At 46.1% G+C, this 18,174-nt stretch overlaps 1 protein-coding gene across 8 annotated transcripts in view; it reads right to left on the bottom strand.

Moving 5' to 3' along the window:
• The window catches only part of LOC126544884 (uncharacterized), a 274,212-nt gene that overhangs the window by 122,805 nt on the left and 133,233 nt on the right, over positions 1-18,174 (bottom strand). For all 8 annotated transcript variants that reach the window (XM_055077879.2, XM_050192408.3, XM_055077880.2 and 5 more), the window contains exons 15-16: positions 17,727-17,800; positions 15,889-16,001 (exon numbers count right to left, since the gene is read on the bottom strand). In XM_055077879.2, the coding sequence (XP_054933854.1) occupies positions 15,889-16,001; positions 17,727-17,800 (187 nt within the window). The remainder of the gene's footprint in view (positions 1-15,888; positions 16,002-17,726; positions 17,801-18,174) is intronic.

Genomic DNA, 18,174 nt, shown 5'->3' with positions numbered 1-18,174 from the left:
TTGGCCTTCAATTATCACATCACAAGTAAAATTTCAGTGTTTATACATCTGGCAATAAAGGACGCCAAAGTGCAACATTGCAATGCTGCTTTGATTGCACTACATTAGGCGATTTCCAGTAAAGTTCCATTACACAAGTACCATGCACTACACAGTTCACTGGCTGTGGCACTGGTCATACACCAATACTGAAAGCCCTTACATCAGCACTAGGCATAGTCTTTCCTCTAAAATCATGCACACTACAGTCTCCAAGCAAACTTAATTCCATACATGAGCAATCAATAAACTTAACATGAACACATGAAACACACACGTATGCAGAAGTCTCATCAATGCAACAATAGCATGGTGGGAATATCCCTATTTCAACAGTCATGGTATACTGTACAGTGACACCTAGTCAGACTCCTGCAGGATCACTATCAGGAAAAAAGGATAATGCCCAGGAATGTCAGCTCTCTACTATTACAGGCATCAATTTTCTCATCCATGAAGTCACAGAAGTGCTCAAGCAGCATGCTGCTACAAGCAAAAAAAAAGTTGAGCAATGGGGAGCGTGCACTTCGCTGACAGGAGAGCATGGTGCATCTTGCACATGCATCACAATGCATCATGTGACATTGAGACAGAGGTGACTACTGCGTTTTTGTCATGAGCAGCAGAAAGAGACGTTCATTCTCAAACCTCTGGGGCTGCCGTGAGCCACACTGCGAAACGCAGCTGCCCATTGGCTAGCTTGCCGGATGGTGTAGTCTAGCTCTGGGCAATTGCCTTGTTTGTGCCACGGTGGCGGTGTCTTTCCCGAGGTCACCACACATTGTGGCTCACTGATAGGGCAACAGAAAGAAAAGAAATGACAATGCCCAAGTCAGGTCAGAGAAGAGGCAACCTGCAATTGATTGCAAAGCATAATAGCATGGTTTCTTCAAGTGGAAGCGGTATACAGCAGAGCGAACAGCACAAGAAGCACAAGAATGAGAGACACAGACAAAAGCACTACACCAGCAGAAAAGATTTCCTTTATAGACAACTCAGGCTAATCTCTTTATTTTGGAAACTGGCAGTAGAAGGAAGAAAAAGGGAAACATAGAAGACAGGACACATCCAGTCTTCCATCCTGTATTGACCATGTCCTCTGCTCAGTCTGTCTTTTCCTAACATGCCCTGTTCACTGCTGTTCTAATCTTTTGCTCCCTTGTCACTTGTCCATGGTTTCTATATCTTGGCTTGCAGTACTGGTAATCACTCAAGCTCTTTCTGCATTTAGGTGCTTGATATTATAAAAAATATAAAATAATAAAGAAACAACAAGGGCATTGCTACAGTACTTAAGGTCAACAGGTCTCTGCAACTGATTGTAAAATTCATGCGCATCTTCAATTGTGTTCCCAACAAGTGCTCTCTCTCTTCCATTCTCTCTTTTAACCCCTGTTTATCCCATTTGCCTAGCGCAGGGTAGCCAACTAGACATGTGTCTAGTTCACCTCTATGCCCTTCATTGCCTTCTCACTCTGTCTACCTATCAGTGCAGTGCTCCTCCCTGTGTCTAGTCTTCTGCTGCTGTTTCTTTGTATTGCTTCACATCATGTCTAGTCAACACAACCTAGCCCAATATTTCTTGCCTTGCTTCTTCAGTTTCGAGAAGGCTTCTTCAATTACTGACAGGTTGAGGAGCCTTCCTCAAGCAAGGTCAAAAACAAGCACAAGGCACACGTACAAAAATGTGTTGGCACGAAAGATTGAAGTATGAGCGTGATTTTCATCCTTAGAATATGTGAATGTAGATGCCTTGTTTATCAAGCTGATGCTGAATCACAGCATTTTGCAAAGACAGCACACAAGAATGTACAGCATATTCCACAGAGGTACCCTTGAAAGACAAATGCAAATGCAAGCCACCGCCTGTTCACACATACACGAAAGAAAACCTGAAAACGAAGTCGACAACCTGCACACTGTGAAATCTTCTAAGGACTGACCAATGCTTCCAGTCTCATTGCCTCACTAGTCATTACCTGGAGTGCCATCTCTTGAATCATTTGACTTGCACTAGTACATGCCATGACATTCGTGCCATGACCGATCACTTATGTTCGCCACACACTCTTGTCATACTATGCCAGTTTTGGTACATACCAAGTTAACCAAATGACAATGAGAGCACCAAAAGGTAGGCAGCTAGACAGACAGATACTGTAAAGGTGGCAAATGTTCACAAAGAGATGCTTCACTATTAAAATGAAATATTACTTGGTCATGCACCAACTGCTACGGTTATTTTTATTGCTTGCTAATGCATGTTCCATACAGGCTTCGACTGGGAACTGGTACATGTCTTACTTCAATTCGCATATGTGTGCAGAAAAAAAGATCAGCTGATAGTCGGAACACATTGATGTTTTCTTGTCATCTTTCCATATTGCTATATATTCAAGAAGGGAAGAATGCTTTTACAGGAGAAATATGTTCTAATAAGTACCCTGACCTGCTGAATGCAAGGTGGCACACATCATTGTCTTTATCGAAGATGCCTGCTTCCTAGGCCAATAGTACAAATCTTGTGCGATTTGTTGGTTTCAAAGACAATGTGAGAGATCAAACTAGTTGGTATTTAATGAACAAGATCTTTATAAGCAGAAACTATGGACATTAGAGTGGACAATCATGTTGCTGACGAAAATTTACACCACTTGGTAAATTACACTACTAGCAAAGTAAAATACACTTGGTTACAGCAATATTAGCTGTATTTTTCCGGTTGGGCTGTGTGCCACCAGGCGGCAACACCGTGCCGGCCATTCATGCTTGCACCTCTGCTGATCTGGTAAAAAAAAAAACACCAGTCCCGCTTGTGTTCACCCGAATACCAGACACGCTAAAACTCTCTACGGAAGAGAGATGCCTTCTATGTGTGGCTTCTATGTGGGTTATGTCTTCTATATATGGACAGCACGTTCTCGATAGTAAAATTTGATTGCAAGTTAGTGTTTATGATTGTCTTATCCCTTGTGTGTTTATGGTTTCCGTGCGCTAAACCATTTTGGTTTTAAACCTGAAAAAGCACTGTATGTGTGACATAAGTACAGAAAATACTGACAGCCACGCAAGTACACTGCCATAATCATACCTTGGAGAGCTTCATCACAGAAGAGACTTGCAAGCATGCATATGCTGGAATGCCAGCTGGTATGCATATAATGTAATATAAGATTTCACATAATGGAATACCAGATGGTATATTATGGAACAAGCTGTATAGCAAAATACTATGAAAGGGAAAAAGTGTCCCCCACTCGAATGTAACACAAAGCTACAAACGAAACCCATATACGTTTCTGAAAAAGTTTCGCATTTGAGAAAAAATTTGTCTTTGTAAGGGATTCAAACTCGGGACCAATGCCTTTCTAGAGCGGTCGCTCTACCATCTAGCTAACCAGGAGGCTAGCAGATTGCAGTGCGAGGGCTAGCCCATGCGGTCATCTGAGAAACCCAAATAGGTTTCCTTTGTAGCTTCGTGCTACATTTGGGTGCGTGACCATTTTCCCATTACATGAAATTTCCTCCACCTTCCAGGATTCTGCAGAACTGATTTGCCGTAACAGAATATCGGATGGCATATAACCAAATACCAGACAGTTTATAAAAGAATACTGGAACATATTGACGCAAGCACCGAAATTTGCTGCAACTTCCTGTCATACAGTTTAAACAAAGAAACTTTGTCACAATCTTTGTTAACTGCATTCCATGGAGATGCATGCTTAAACTTGATGACAGTGACAATCATCACAAAGGAACCTTTGCAAGTTTTCATTTTTCAGAGATTTGCAGTGTTGGTTAATTTTCCAAGGCAAAGTCACCGTGTGGTGATGATTACGAATTCCTCAGAATTTGGTATTAGGTTTTAATTGTTTCTAGAACTATTTCTTAAATTTTTAAACCATAGTTTTAAGTCACCTTCTGTAATGATGAGTCAATGGTGGGAACTTGAAAAGGAAAAGCGATCCGAGATTTTTCAAAGTGGTGTCAAATCTAAATCAGCAGCTAGAAACTAAGGCACAAATATCTCACTTCGGAAGAAATGGGGGCAAAGCATTGAACTTAGCCAAACTACCTTGACAACTTTTATCAGGGCTATATACATCACTAAAAAGTTACTGCAGTAACAAAAACTCCTAGAAGGCAAAGTTGTTAAGATGATTAAAAATTGTCAAATTTAGCAAATTTCTTCCTAAGTTATCAACACTGGAGAGATGTCCAATTGAAGAGCACTGCTAGCTCAATACAGCTGATAACAGTTTTAAGAATATTTTGCTACACTAAATCTCTCCACTCAAAAAGCTCCCCAATAACTGTGCCAACAGACACAAAACCCTTGTGAAAAATGATGACAAAGAAAGAAATAGTTGAAGACATCAATTCCCATACAGAAAAATGTGTCCAAGAACAATACTCTGCAGGATCTGACAGCATCAAACAAGTGTCCCTTTTTGCCGTTTTAGAACAGCCAATGTTATAGGCAAAAGAGCCCAACTCCAATAATTGAAGAAAGCAACGATCTCAAAGAAAGATGAAACAAGAAAGTAAAAGAAAAAATGCCAAGGAGCACAACCAAGCAGAAGGAGTATTCAAGCAGAACCCAGCTCTGGCACGCAAAGATCAACTTTCTCAAGGCGTGCCCAAAAGGATTTGCCGGCGGAGACGAGGGTCCCAAAATAGCGAGTGGGGGAATCGAGCAGGCAGCGCTGCAGTCAGGCGAGAAGAAAAAAGCAAAACAACAGCCGATGAGAAAAATCGGGAAGCGGCACCCACGCACGGGCACCTGCAGCGGAATGCACGGCTGCCGGCTACCCTCTATAGCTACCATTCCGGCATAGTGTCGCCGGGTTCGACGTGTTTCATAACACGAGCGACGTAAGAAAAAGAGAATGAGAAGGGCTTCGGGAAGACGCGCGCGCGTACGTTTTATAAAACGCGCGCCGCAGCCGCGGTTACAAACAACTGGCGCGGGTCATCCGAAACAAAGAAAAAAAAGAAACGAAAAAATAGAGAACAAGTCACGCGCACCATAGGCCGCGACGAGCTGTTGCGAAAAACCGCCACCGACGAAGACGACGACGCAACACACACCACCGACAAACTCGCACTTGCAAACGACTTCGCGTCGGAACGAGCGGAGGCAGCGCGGGCCCCACATTTCAAACTGGTCGACGCCAACGTCCCGAACAGGGCAAAGCGAAACCAGTTGCAGCCAAACGCATCACGCACCGGGACGCAGCACGGCGCCGTCGGCAGAGCAGCGTCAGGGCGACGGTGGCACATTATCTCCCAGGAGATCGGGCCCGGCGGCTTTGAACGCGTACGCCGCTCGCTACGCTGGCGGCGGAGACGTCAGCATCACACCGCCCGGGAGCGAGTCCGCAGAGCGACAGGCTCACGCGGCCGTACGCAAGGCAGTTCCCTCAAGGACGACGACCTACTTTCCCGCCGGAGGAAGAAGAAAAGGGGAGACGCCGGGATAAAGAGGGAGGAAAAGTCGGGAAGCCGGCGAAAAGGGGGGTGCGCGAAAGAGGTGTGTGTGGGGATGGGCGCGATAGACTCCGTAGGGAAGGAAGAGGTCTGCGTGTAGCCAATTGTGGAAAGGAACGGGAGTGCGGCTGGGGTGAGACGACGAGAACAGACGAGACGAAGTGGGGGGTAGGCGGGAGGGGTACGTGTGAGTGGGAGAGAGGTGTGCCTTGGCGAGAAGGCGAGTAAAGACAAAGGGACAGCGCTAGGGATGACGCGGCGAGCGCAATCGGATTGCGTCGGCGACGACGACGCGATGCGGCGGACAAATCGGGAAGAGGAGCGCGCGTGCGCGCTCACGTTTTTCGGCTCTCCCGACGTTCCTTCCCTCTTCCGATCCTCATCCTCCCAGCTGGAAGAGAAAGGGGAAAGTGTGGGAAAGCGAAAGAAACGCGTCAGCGAAGGAGAAAGAAAGGGAACCCCAATCGATATCCTCCTGATGCGCGCTCCCCATTTCCCTCTGCCTCCTGGGAGCGAAAGGAAAATAGCGAAAGCCACGGAAAAGGTTTTCGGTGTCGTCTGTTATCGTTTTGTGACTCGTCTGCCATGTCGTTTTGTGTGTCGTCTGCTTGCGCGTTCGAGCTTTACGTAAGAGGGAATTGTGGAGGAAAAGGGAGAACACATGGAAGGAAAAGAAGACTCCCGCTTCGTCCTGACGAAATGAAGCAAGCGTGAAGCGTATATATTTCGGCTCGCTCGCTCGCCGGCAGTCCCGTTTATGTAAAGTAGCCAATATAGAAGGGACGGCGGCGATCACTGCGGAAATAGTCCGTTTCTTTCAAAGTGCATTCGCGTGTCGAAATGGAAAGGCGCCGACAAAGCACATACAGCACTCGATCGAATCGCTGGACGCAGCAGGGACCGCGGAACGAGTTTGTACAGCTCGGAACTCATTGTCTGGACACGTCGGCAAATAAGGGGGCGGAGATTAACTGCAGTCGCATACGTAGCAGTGTACAAGTCCCGTTCCCGTCACCTCTCATGCCCTATTCCCTTTCTTCCCCCATCCCCAAAATAAAAAGAAAATGTCCCGGGATAGCGGGACGTCACGTGCACGCTGCCCACTGATCGCCGAAATACGGCCATTTAGATATATTAGGCTCTTTTGGAAAACAGCGGGCTCTTAAATCGGGCCTGCGCACAAAACGGCCCGAGAAGAGAAAAAAAAAGTCCACAGGATGGCAGCTTTCCAAAGTGGAAAACGGCGCTATAATAGACCGGACGAAAAACGCTGCGTCGTCTCGCAGAGCTGCTTTTAACAGTGCAAAGAACTGAGAATGAGAAGTAGCACTAGGATGAAAGTGTTCTTTCTTTCGGACTCCAGGATGGAAGAAGTACATGGCCTAACTGACTCACTCCACTTTTTCTTTGAATCTCCGCAAGAATAATGTAAAGCACCCGCACTTGCTGCTGTTCTAGAAACCATCGTAAACCATAAGAAAGCACTCGCGTTTGCTACCATTCACTCTGACACCTCGTCTACCTCGATATTAACGCCAATTATTTTCCGTCCGCTCCTCCCCCTCCCCACTCACTGCACTTATAGGGATCGCTCTAATTTCGACTCCCTGGGGTTGTTAAATTTGCACCCAAGCGGGAATCGAAACGGGACCTCGTGCTCAGCACCAAAGCGACATATCCTATACTCCCCATCTCACACAAGTCGCTTGGAGCCCTGTGGAAGCTGCAGGACTCCTTAGCCAATAGGATGGCCGAATGCCCCTCGATATGTTTATTTTAGCGTCGAGTTGGGCTATGTGGGTCAACGTTCGTGATTAGCGACATAGCGCAGAGGGCAAGGACGAAGCGAGACTACCAACATGACGCTGATGTGTGTCGTCTCGCTTTGTCCTTGTACTATGCGTTGCCGCTAATCATGAACCTCGAGATGTGTTCCTCCGCGCTGCGTCCTCTGTCGCCCCCCCCCCCCCCTGATGCACTTCGTGGTATACGACGTGCACGCGCAAAGGTCCTAACGTGTCACGTGTCGCTGTAACGTATCATGTACCAAGCAAAAATACAAGCTTTTTACCCCGCCAAGAAGCCGTGCAGTTACGTCCGGAATTACATTTCGCTGCGCAAGGATATTACCTGTGTGCAACTCTTACCTTCGGCAGTGCTGCCAAATGACATGTGAGCCATTTCGGCGGATCGGTATAACGCGCGATAAACTTGGTCAAGATACCGGGGGGGGGGAGGCAACCTCCGTAGGGAAATTTCAACAGTTTTTGCGTGTGTTTGTGGACGTTTTCTGCAACATCACATAGGAGTACCAACGCATGCCCTATGCATGCATGCACACGCGATTCCCTAAAAAATGCACGGTACACAGTACAAAGATGCGGTACACGACCCTTTCTTTTTGCATTCCGCCCCCACCCGAATGCGGCCGACGCGGTCGGGTATCGTACCCGCGACCTCGCACCGCATATATCAACGCCGCAAGCCACGGAGCGGGTCCCTCAACAATTTCGCAGTTAAAAAGCGTTGCTTAATAAATGGGGGGGGGGGGGGGGGAAGGGGGAGGCAGGAGCTAGCTCAAGAACGCCCTCCGCTGCAGGGCTCGATACCCGAGCGGCTGTTCACATGCACCGGTGTACGTTCCCTCCATTCACTTCGTGCTCTTCATCGGACGGGCTGCTCCAGGCGAGCGTCTAAATATAGAACTGAGAGTCCGACCGCCTGCGGCTGCAAGAGACGCCGCAATCAGTTAACTTGGCCGCGAGACCGCATAATATGCCCACCGGACCGGAACGACTTAGGGCGACGAGAACACGTGCAGAGCAAGCGTAACCTTTATGAGAGCTGAAAAGGCGGTCTCGAAAAAGACGTGCGGGCGCGCGTGTGTATATGTGTATATATATATATATATATATATATACGTATAATTATATACCAGCCGAAATTACCTACCCCTGCGGTAAACGAGTTTTAAGCGCCTCGTGGCTAAGAAATTTCACGACGTGAACTTTGAACACGACTCACTCGCCCACTCTAGAACGCAGGGCTTTTTTTAGCGGGACCTTAACGCACACGGCCACGTAGACTCGAAGTCGTACTGCACACCGGTAACTATAGCAGCCGCCCTGGAAACGTTCCACATAAATTTTTTATAAAGGGACGCTATAAAGCCGTATTAACTTAGGATGTAAGAGGCGCAAAGACACGGGTGCATGGCTACGCGGCGTTGAAGTTATACCGCTCCATGGCTCGATGTAATATGTGACGGTTGAGCTCGTTCTTGGGCCATATATAGTTGGTGCGTAAGCTTCTTTTTCTTTTTTTGCAATAAGTTAAGCGCGAAGTAAACGACCCCACATACAATGTGCGCTCGGCTTGTGTCTCTTTACATGTGCGATCGTTTGTTTAGCCAATGCCGCTGGATAAAAAGAAATAAAAATGGCTGTGGCTTAGGTCAGCCAATCCTGGATATGCAAAGCGAAAGCTTGGTTTAGCCTGGTCGAGTCTTGGTTTCACTTGGTTAACCTTTGATTTAGCTGTAATTATTATACTTAGGTATACAATTATCGTTAAACCAGGTATGACGGCTCTACCTAGGTCGGTGGCTAGACATGACTGTGACTAGGCTTGGGTAGACACGCATCGTTCGACGGTGCGACGCCTGTTGTACCACAGGGAAAGCGCAAGCGCTAGACATGCAAAGAGACGCTGCGAACATGCGCAGCGTCGAAGCACAAAGGGACAGGGCGCGAACGCGGTCGCTACATTGATATCGACGGTGCGACGCCTGCTGCATTCCGGACCCTCTCCAGTGAAGCAGCTCGCCGGCCGATATTCACGGGGTGGTCAGACGCCGCTTGGCGACAACGGCTCAAAGCCTCCCGCTCCCGCGCAACGCTCAGAGAACACGGCCCGGCCTCGCTCTCATCCATGACCAAACTAGCACTGACTAGGCGAGCGCGGCGCTCCTCTTAGCCAAACGCGCGGCGAGTCACGTGGTCAGGCGGCGACCCAGCTGCAGAGGGCGCATGCGCAAGCCGGCGGCGGCAGCGGAGCTCGGCGCGGCGCGGCGCGGCGCGTTGCCAAGGCTACGGCGCTGCTGCGGTCAAATGAAGGTCAAATTGCAGGCGACGGCGAAACTCGCCTCTACGCTGTTAGTATAGTTTTCGCTTGAAAAGGTGCGGCCTTCCACGTCAGGCGGGCCGCAATGGGAGCGAATGTCAGAGCCGTAGTTGCATTCTCGACCGCTTGGCTGGGCCGAACGGCGCTAGCTCTCGGGGACGGGACGCGTCGGTTTCTACGGGCGACGGCACTTGAAGAACGTCCTTCCCCCCATTTCTATGCCGATCCCTGAAAACAGTCCCAGTCTGGTGGCGCCGCGGCGGATGACAAGTGTTTTCGATGCATGCGGCAGGCCGCACTTTTTTTTTAATCCAGCGGCAGTGGCTTAGCACTAAGGTTATTGCGAAAACCGTCATGGTTGCTGCAGGTTAAAACAAGCACACACTTTGCACGAGATCGGAAGACAGACGTACGATAAGCACAGTACTTAGCTTTAAAGTTTATTCGATGCAGGCAAGATACATTAAACAAGCATGGAAGGTATACGCAGAACGCCCCACACACAAGCAGAAATATATCCAGTCTGTGGTGCCGCGGATCTCCGAGTCAAGTCGCTGATCTCCCAGTCAATGTCTTGGGTTTTTAAAGGGATGGTGCAGTGCGTCTCTACCGGTCATGCGACCACGTACGTGACGTCACGGAGCTTGGACTGTTGTCTATGGACTGTTCAGAGAATGACTTGATGTGGGTTCTTCATAAAGACAACAATAAAGGTTTTCTGAGGCTGATGACGATGGACATTAAATAAGTATTTTCATTCAATGAAGGTGAATGTAGCTGGTTTCATCTTTTTCTGTTTGCCTTTGCTAGAATTGCGTCATGCTAAGTTTAGCATACAAATAAAATCAGGTGTGTGCTCAACTTGCCCGTTGTTTAGGAACTGTAATGGAAATTTGACGTTACTTTTCTACTTTGAAAGTAAAAAAGTAAGCACACGTTTGAACCACGGACGTGTTAGAATCGGGGAAAGTACCGTTTCTTTCTGGCCTCTGATTTAATTCAACCTACCACATAATTCCAACAATTTTGTCAGTCCCATCAGGGTTGATTTAACAGAAGTTTAATGTATCTGTAAGAACAACCATGGACATGACAAAAATAGGTGGGTGAGGGCGAGAGGGAAGGGACCAGCACCCATTTTTGTTTACCATGAGCAGGCACTTCTTGTGCGATTAACACACATCTTATTTATGATTACAGTCACACCCACTTATAACAATACTGGTTTTAACAATATATCGGCTACAACAATAAGACGCTGCTGCACCATCAATTTTTGTATGTTTTCCATGGTGAAATAACCCACTTACTACAATGCCCCCATGCCGGATGATTATCGGTTATAACGATGAAGTCTGCCTGCAGGGTGTCTGCGCTGAAAGTAATGAAATGCAAAACCCTTGAAAAGAAGAAAGAAAAAGAAATTCGAGTCGCTCAATGATTGCCTGCCATCACAACGGATGCGTGCTTATTTTCCAGCCTTCTCTGCATCACCAGCTTTGTGCCCCTCTCTGGTCACCCTTCCACCCCTTCGAACACGAACAGGCTGAGGCCATAGCTCTATGGCGCGCCTCGCTCCGAAACATCAATGGACCATGCCAACTGTGCTGCTCCTAGATTGCTTGCTGGCCCTTCATTCTGTACAGTTCTGCCAATGGATGAAGTCTCTCAAGCTCGTCTTTGTTGGCTGCGTCGAAGTCGTTTCTGGTCACATGGTTTCTCAGCCTCGTTTGACTTGCCACCGAAACTGATCCGCCCACTGATCATCAGCAATGCGCGACGTTGCCGGTGAGAGAAAACACACTACTGCACACTTGGAAGAGCAACCGAAAAGGCAATCGCTGCGAACATGCTTGCATGGGATAGCAACGGCAACAGTGACAGCAACAATGGCAGCGATGACGCGGTAGGGCAGGCTCCCTCAACGTTGTCCTCGCGGGAGACCGTGCAGATGATTCCCTCCCTCCAGGGCTTCGTTTTCGAGAAGGACCTTCTGCTACAGAAAGTGGAGCAGCAGGAGGCCTTGGTGAAAAATGTCAGCAAGCTTCGTGTAAAGCTAGCAAGGCTAACGAACATGGGGTTTTCTCGCCCAAGCCAGTGAGAAGTATATAGCAAGATGCGCGTGGCCATCTCACCTCAGCATTTTTTCTGGATTTCTAAAGCTGACAGGCTGCCGCAGCAACCTTCTTGCATTATTAGAAGCCCCCTTTTGCAGCCACCGAAGTGATGCACAGGTGCAGCTACCGTGTCGCTTGCCGCCCGTGACCCTTCTGTACAGTTGTTATAGCAGTGCCATTCATGGATGCCAACAGCCGCGGCTTGTTCTACACGATTGGAGTGTACAGGAAGCAGCGACAATCAATCAAACACAATCAGCATCCGGATGGAAGGAGGTGGTGGGGAGGGGTGCTGGCCTGCCCACCATTATACTTTTCTCACAACAGCTCTGCCTTCCCTCTATTTTGATTTTTTTTTCATGCAACCCGGTTATTACATTTATCGGTTATAACAACGAAATTTTCGTGGCACTTAACTATTGTTACAAGTGGGTTCAACTGTATTTATGTTTGCACACTGTCCTTAAAAGACCAGCAATTTAGGGTTAGCCAAGATTTAGGCAATGGTGTTTTTAACCACCGACTTTCTCCCTTACTTTGCTTTTGCCAATTTGTCCTGCTTCAGGAAGTTGTCTGAGCAAGCAAACTTGCTCGAAGCAAGTAGCCCTCTGTTTGGCACCTTGCATTTCCACAAAAGGGTGGCACAGGTGCCATAAAAAGTTTTTTCTAGTACGCATCTTTTTTTTTCTGCAATCCTGCTCGCCCAATTTTTCAACACCCTTAAACCCTTTCCCAAAAATTTATTTTTCATAAAAGCTGAGCAGATTTGTAAATTCATAGAACGAGAACCTAAATTCGTAACCCTTCTGACAAATTCAGGGGAGATGGTAAGTATGTAACCTTGGCTCATTTTGCAAGCACAATGCGTGCCCACCTCTAGGGTTTGGGGGGGGGTCAAGGGGGGGGGGGGCATGCATTGTGCACACAAAAGATAAGCAACTATGGTGAAAAAAAATTGCCAGCGTTGTTTTTGAAGGCAGACTTCAGCAATTCCTCCAACTCTGAACTGATATAATGCGGCACGCAACAGGATGTCGGAGTGCACATGGCCCACTTCTCAAGAACAGCTCTTTCGCAATGCACACATGTCCCGTATAAGCGAAGTTTTCGGCAACCATTTCCCCACAGCCGCGCTCTTCACCCTTCGTTGTTCCTACTGCGCTCAAAGCTACACCAATGTGACATGTGGAGCGACAATCATCCTGTCACGACCATCATGGTGCTGAGCCTTAGTATTGGCAAGGCCTCTGAGATCTCGGAGGCAGATCTCAGAGGAAGATCTCTGAGGCAATCGCAGCAGTCCCATCTTTTGCCACCCGAAGGCGCCGCCACTCTAAAAGCAACATTTTGTTTATTGTGCCTCATTTTTTTCTCTCTATCTTTTTTCATATAATTTTATGCCAGATGCACAGCATAGCTGTGACGTTTAAGAAATATGGCCAGTGATCAGCGTTTAGAACTTGCATGGGATGAAACTTGGATAAGAGAAGCGGCAGGGTTTTCAGAAAAGTTGAAGAGTAGATGGTCTTTTCAATATAACTGTGGGCTCTCTGCTGCCAGTAAACCAATAGTACTGTGCTCATATATATTCTATAAAAATTGTTTAGCGACTAAGCACGTTTCTTTATAAGTTCAAAAATGTTTTGAAGGAAAGGGTTACCTCTGCCAAATCTTACGGCGTGTTTATGATCATGTTTTTTTTATAGAAGCCATAAGGAAATAAAACTACAAACCATTCTAATAGTTAAAAGCTAGGAGTTCCTCTCTGGACCACAATGTGTGAGCCGTCGTGCTGTCATCATCACCAGTCTCCGCCGTCATTAATTGCCATGACTATCAAGCCGTAATCAGAGTAACTTTTAATAAAACGTGCTTCTATGTTCCACTTACCTGATAATGCGAATTTGCCAGCAGTAACCTAATTGTCACTAGAAATTTTAGACATCTGCTTTCGAAGGGAAATGTTCAAGCCAAAAATATCTTTAACACACCGTGGCCTGTCAGGGTATTGCAATGTTTTGCCACACCATACTAATGCTCCTAAGCACTGTCATGTTTCTCAATAGTCAAACCCCAGCATAACGAACAAGCCTATTATGAATTAAATCTAAAACATTTCTCCTTGATATCATCCTGTCACAAATTCAGCCGGCTACTTCATGGGATCAACGAAATTGATTTGAAACGAATTGATCCACGAAAATGATGAGTCAAATTAAACAAAATGCAGAGAAAAGTTAGAGGATGCTTAAGCTTTGCCTTTAAGAGTGGAACATGACCGCATTCAAAGATCCCCGACTGCTTCTCACACTTCCCGGCAACTGCAGCTTATGCAACCATAATGTTTACCGGGAAATGCTGGCGGCGAACGCTATGCATGAAGGCAAGCTTTCTGGTAGAAACGCAGCCCCTTGCGTGGGCCGATTCCGGAGGTAGTGTGCAGGCATGCGAACAAAATTATATCATTTTCAGGTTTCTTTTATTGTTTCGCACTTTTCGTATTTCAGTCTGAGAAGATTTAGCACAAAAGGCATGCACTGTTGGTGTTTTGTTTCATGACAATTGTTCGTGGGACTAAGGACTAAGTTTGTCAAGGATGTACGACAAGGTATGAGCAACTTTAGTGATAGAATGGTGTGGCAATATAACCAGCAAATACCACATGTCATATAGCAAGGCATGGCATATATGCATAATATAAATAAATATATAAATAACAATAATAAATAATATTATAAATATCTACGAAAATTTTTGTTCACGGACGACTCCAGTGGCACCGACGCCACCACTGACACTGGATTTTCTGTGACACGTGCTCCTTAACGCTGTTGCATTAAAATATAGAAACACTGCTGATTAATCTGGGGGTATTTGCCAGGTTCGAACAATCTGCCGAATCAAATGCGCATCCACTTTCTATGAGTCCAAAGTAGAAAACTATTGTAGAAATTGCATTAGGTTCCGAAACAAATTAGAAACCTAACACACACTAGATTTTTAGCAAGAAAAATGAGCAACGGTCTATTACGTGTCACACAATGGTGGCCGGTTTCCTTGAGTCGGGTTTGCTATAAGATTTTAGGTGCGCTTTGCTGCAATACATCACCGTTATGCGGCGAAGCATACAAACGCCTCAAAATTGATTTCATTTTTTGGTGTCCAATCGCACCATGCATGCAATTTACGACCGATATTTTGTGAAAAGAAAAGAAGACACCGCTTTATAATTGGCTAAATATCGTAATCAGACACTGTGAGCTGTAGTTATTGCTTGAAAACATTCTAAGGGCAGGCTGAAAATGGGCATTTTTGACAGGCGATGACATGTGTTCAATACATTCACCGTCACCTAAGCTTCGCCGAGACAGACGCTGCTACTAAGGCTTTGCTAGTGGGATCGCTATAGTGGTCACTATAGGAGTCACTATAGGAGTCACTATAGGGGTCACTATAGGGGTCACTATAGGGGTCACTATAGGAGTCACTATAGCAGTCACTATAGGAGTCACTATAGGAGTTACTATAGGGGTCAAGTGCATGCATGCTGACTGGTCAAGTTCAAATTATCCGGCGAAGTCCAATTTTAGGAATAAACGTAACTAAAGTTTGGGCCTATAGAAATGCATGAGCGCCAATCGGGACCTTCGGTCGGTATCAAATTAACCGAAAAATCAAGTTAGATGGAGCCGAATGAACGGCAGTCGACTGTATATGCTAATGAATATCGGATACAACAAAGAAAATTTCGTGTCAAACGTGACCTTTACAAGAAGGTTCGCATATACATATTCCATTGCTATCATTCACGTGAACAGGGTTTAACGACAGTAAAATAAGGCAATGTGGGGCGCACAACTTTGTCGTGCCAGCGTCGGCACAATTTACGTACAGGCCGATGCATTTTTGCACATGAGTTCACTTCCACATAGACGAAGGAAACGTGACAAGTGCATCTCAATACCCATAAGTGGCTCAGTCACAGCTGCTGCACCTAACTGTCAAACGGCTAACTGCCTTGCACCCTAGTATAAGCAGGTTGAACATCTACTGCCCGTCAGACGAAGACTTCAGGCGAAGACTCTGCGATGGAAACGCGAGAAAAGCCAACACTTACGCTTGGAGGTCGCAGCGAATTGTCCTCAGCACAACCAAAGTGAGTCCGAGGAAACTGCACAGCTCGGCCTGACGTCGCTCCAGGGCCATGTGCTCCTCCTTGTGCACCGCAATCTTCGAGGAGAGAGAAAAAAGAAAGAATGACAAGTGCACTGGTTATACAATGTAGAATTAATGCTGAAAAATATGACGAAGCAGTACAGAAGTGTGTAAAACATATACAGTGAAGTCCCAACAATTCAAAATCTCTTCATTCGAATTGATGGATAATTGATGGATAATTGACGATAATTGACGGATAATTTAATTGATGGATAATAATTGCTCTGTTGGTACCAGCAAAGTCCTATGTATTTCAATAGAAAAAAAAGCTCCCCCGAATTTGAACTCCAAGAACAATGCAACGATTATTTCGAACAAGAGCTCTCATTCCTGAGCACCGCTTTTCATACAAGCCAGAGACAACGGGTGAGGTTTGATGAATCGCTAGCTATCGTGATGTCGTGTACCACAAAAATGAATAGGAAGGACTTATAGGGGGAGCTAAGGCTGAACCGGAGCAAGCAGAGCAGCGCACAACCTCCTTTTCCGCCCAGCTTAAAAGGAGCAGGAAGGAGCCACCGGCCTGCGTTTGATCGTGTTACCGCACGCTCACGTAGACTTTACTCTATTCCTACTGTTGTCATTGCCATGATCAGAAACATCATTCCATTGTCTTCAGGCCGTTTGTCGTCATGTATTTCCAATTCCAGAAATACGGCGTTGCCACTACCTACATTGCCCGAACGTTAATTCCTTTAACATCGACAGTCACTGAAGGATGGATTCTGCCGCAATTTTTTTCTTGCTAAGAAACTGGGTACAAGTTAAGATTTTGCTTTCTTTAGTAGCAATGATGTCATTTTCATGTTAGTTTTCTACTTTGGACAAATACAAAGTGGGCGCACATTTGATTCGAGGGTGTGTTAGACTAGAGCAAATACTTCCGAATGAATTCGCAGTGGCTTTTGGCATTTTATTTATCTGCATCCTGTTTAATTTGACCCGCCGGATAATTCAAACAATATCGTCGGTCCCGTCGGGTCGAATTAGCAAAATTCAACTGTATATGCAATAAAATTATGACAATGACTAATGAGGTGTGCTATGAATATAAACGATATGCTAGGCAGGGATGATATAATAAAACTTGTGAGTTCTATAGAAACACTGCTGTGTTGGCACGTGCTGAAGAAAAATGCTCTTGTCGCAGCCGCAGCGTCTTCAACGAGATGGAGAGAGGGGACAGTTCTGGAATAATTTTCACCACCTCGGTTTCTTCAATGCACATCTCAATTGTAATGCAAATGTAATTGTAATTCCAACCCCATGGCAACAGAGTGGCTAAGGCTGGGAGTCAAACCCACGACCTTGTGCTCGGCAGTGGAATGCTGTAACCACACAGGCAAGTGGATGCACAAAATTGACCGCACCATTCGAAGCCACTCAGCGAAGCGAAAGCGACGCTTTAATGAACATGCTACATCTGGTCTTCTTTATAAACATATATCTGTTACACTAACACCATTTTATGTACTTTGCATTAGTTTGTTATAATTAGGTTCGACTGTGGTAATGAAGGTGTACCTGAATTGAGAACGCCTTTGTTATATCTGATATTTGCAGCAAGCGTACACATTATTAACTCCCCCAAAAATCACTGATTTCAGATTTTTTTTTTGTTGTTAATCCAATACTTTGCTATATTTGGGTTTGTTATGTCAAGGATCAGCTGTATACAGCATGCAAATCCAACAACCAGCTAAGTATTCTCTATAAACTCAGCAGATCTCTCCTCACCTTTGCTTCCAGTTCCCTAATGACTTCCTCTTTCCTCTCCAGCTCTTGCTCAAGCCTTACCCGCAAGGTTTCCTCTGAAAAATTTAGAGAGCGAAAATAAACATTAGCCTCCTGTTCGTCTTCAATTCAAGAGAGCAGCATTGACAAACAGAAGCCACCAGCAAAGCAAGCGAGAATTTCGCACATGCAATAAAGTCATCGAAACGTAAGCTTTTGGTGCGTGAAATTAAACACGTCCTGTTGAAGCGACAAGCACAATGTCCCAGCCAGAGCATTGCGTGGGCCTAATTTGTTGGCTCTGACCTGCCGTTTGAAGCTCTAGCCCAGCCCACTGTCACTATGGGTTGCTAGAGGATCGTAGATAACATGACTGATAACATGAGGAGGGAGGAAGAAACACACTCAAATACAGTAAGGTAGCTCAAATCACATTTTTATCAAGCGTTTA

Source organism: Dermacentor andersoni, chromosome 10, assembly GCF_023375885.2.
Source record: "Dermacentor andersoni chromosome 10, qqDerAnde1_hic_scaffold, whole genome shotgun sequence".
Classification (NCBI taxonomy): domain Eukaryota; kingdom Metazoa; phylum Arthropoda; class Arachnida; order Ixodida; family Ixodidae; genus Dermacentor; species Dermacentor andersoni.
The sequence above is the reverse complement of the archived record's forward strand: the minus strand, read 5'-3'. Positions and strand labels throughout refer to the sequence as shown.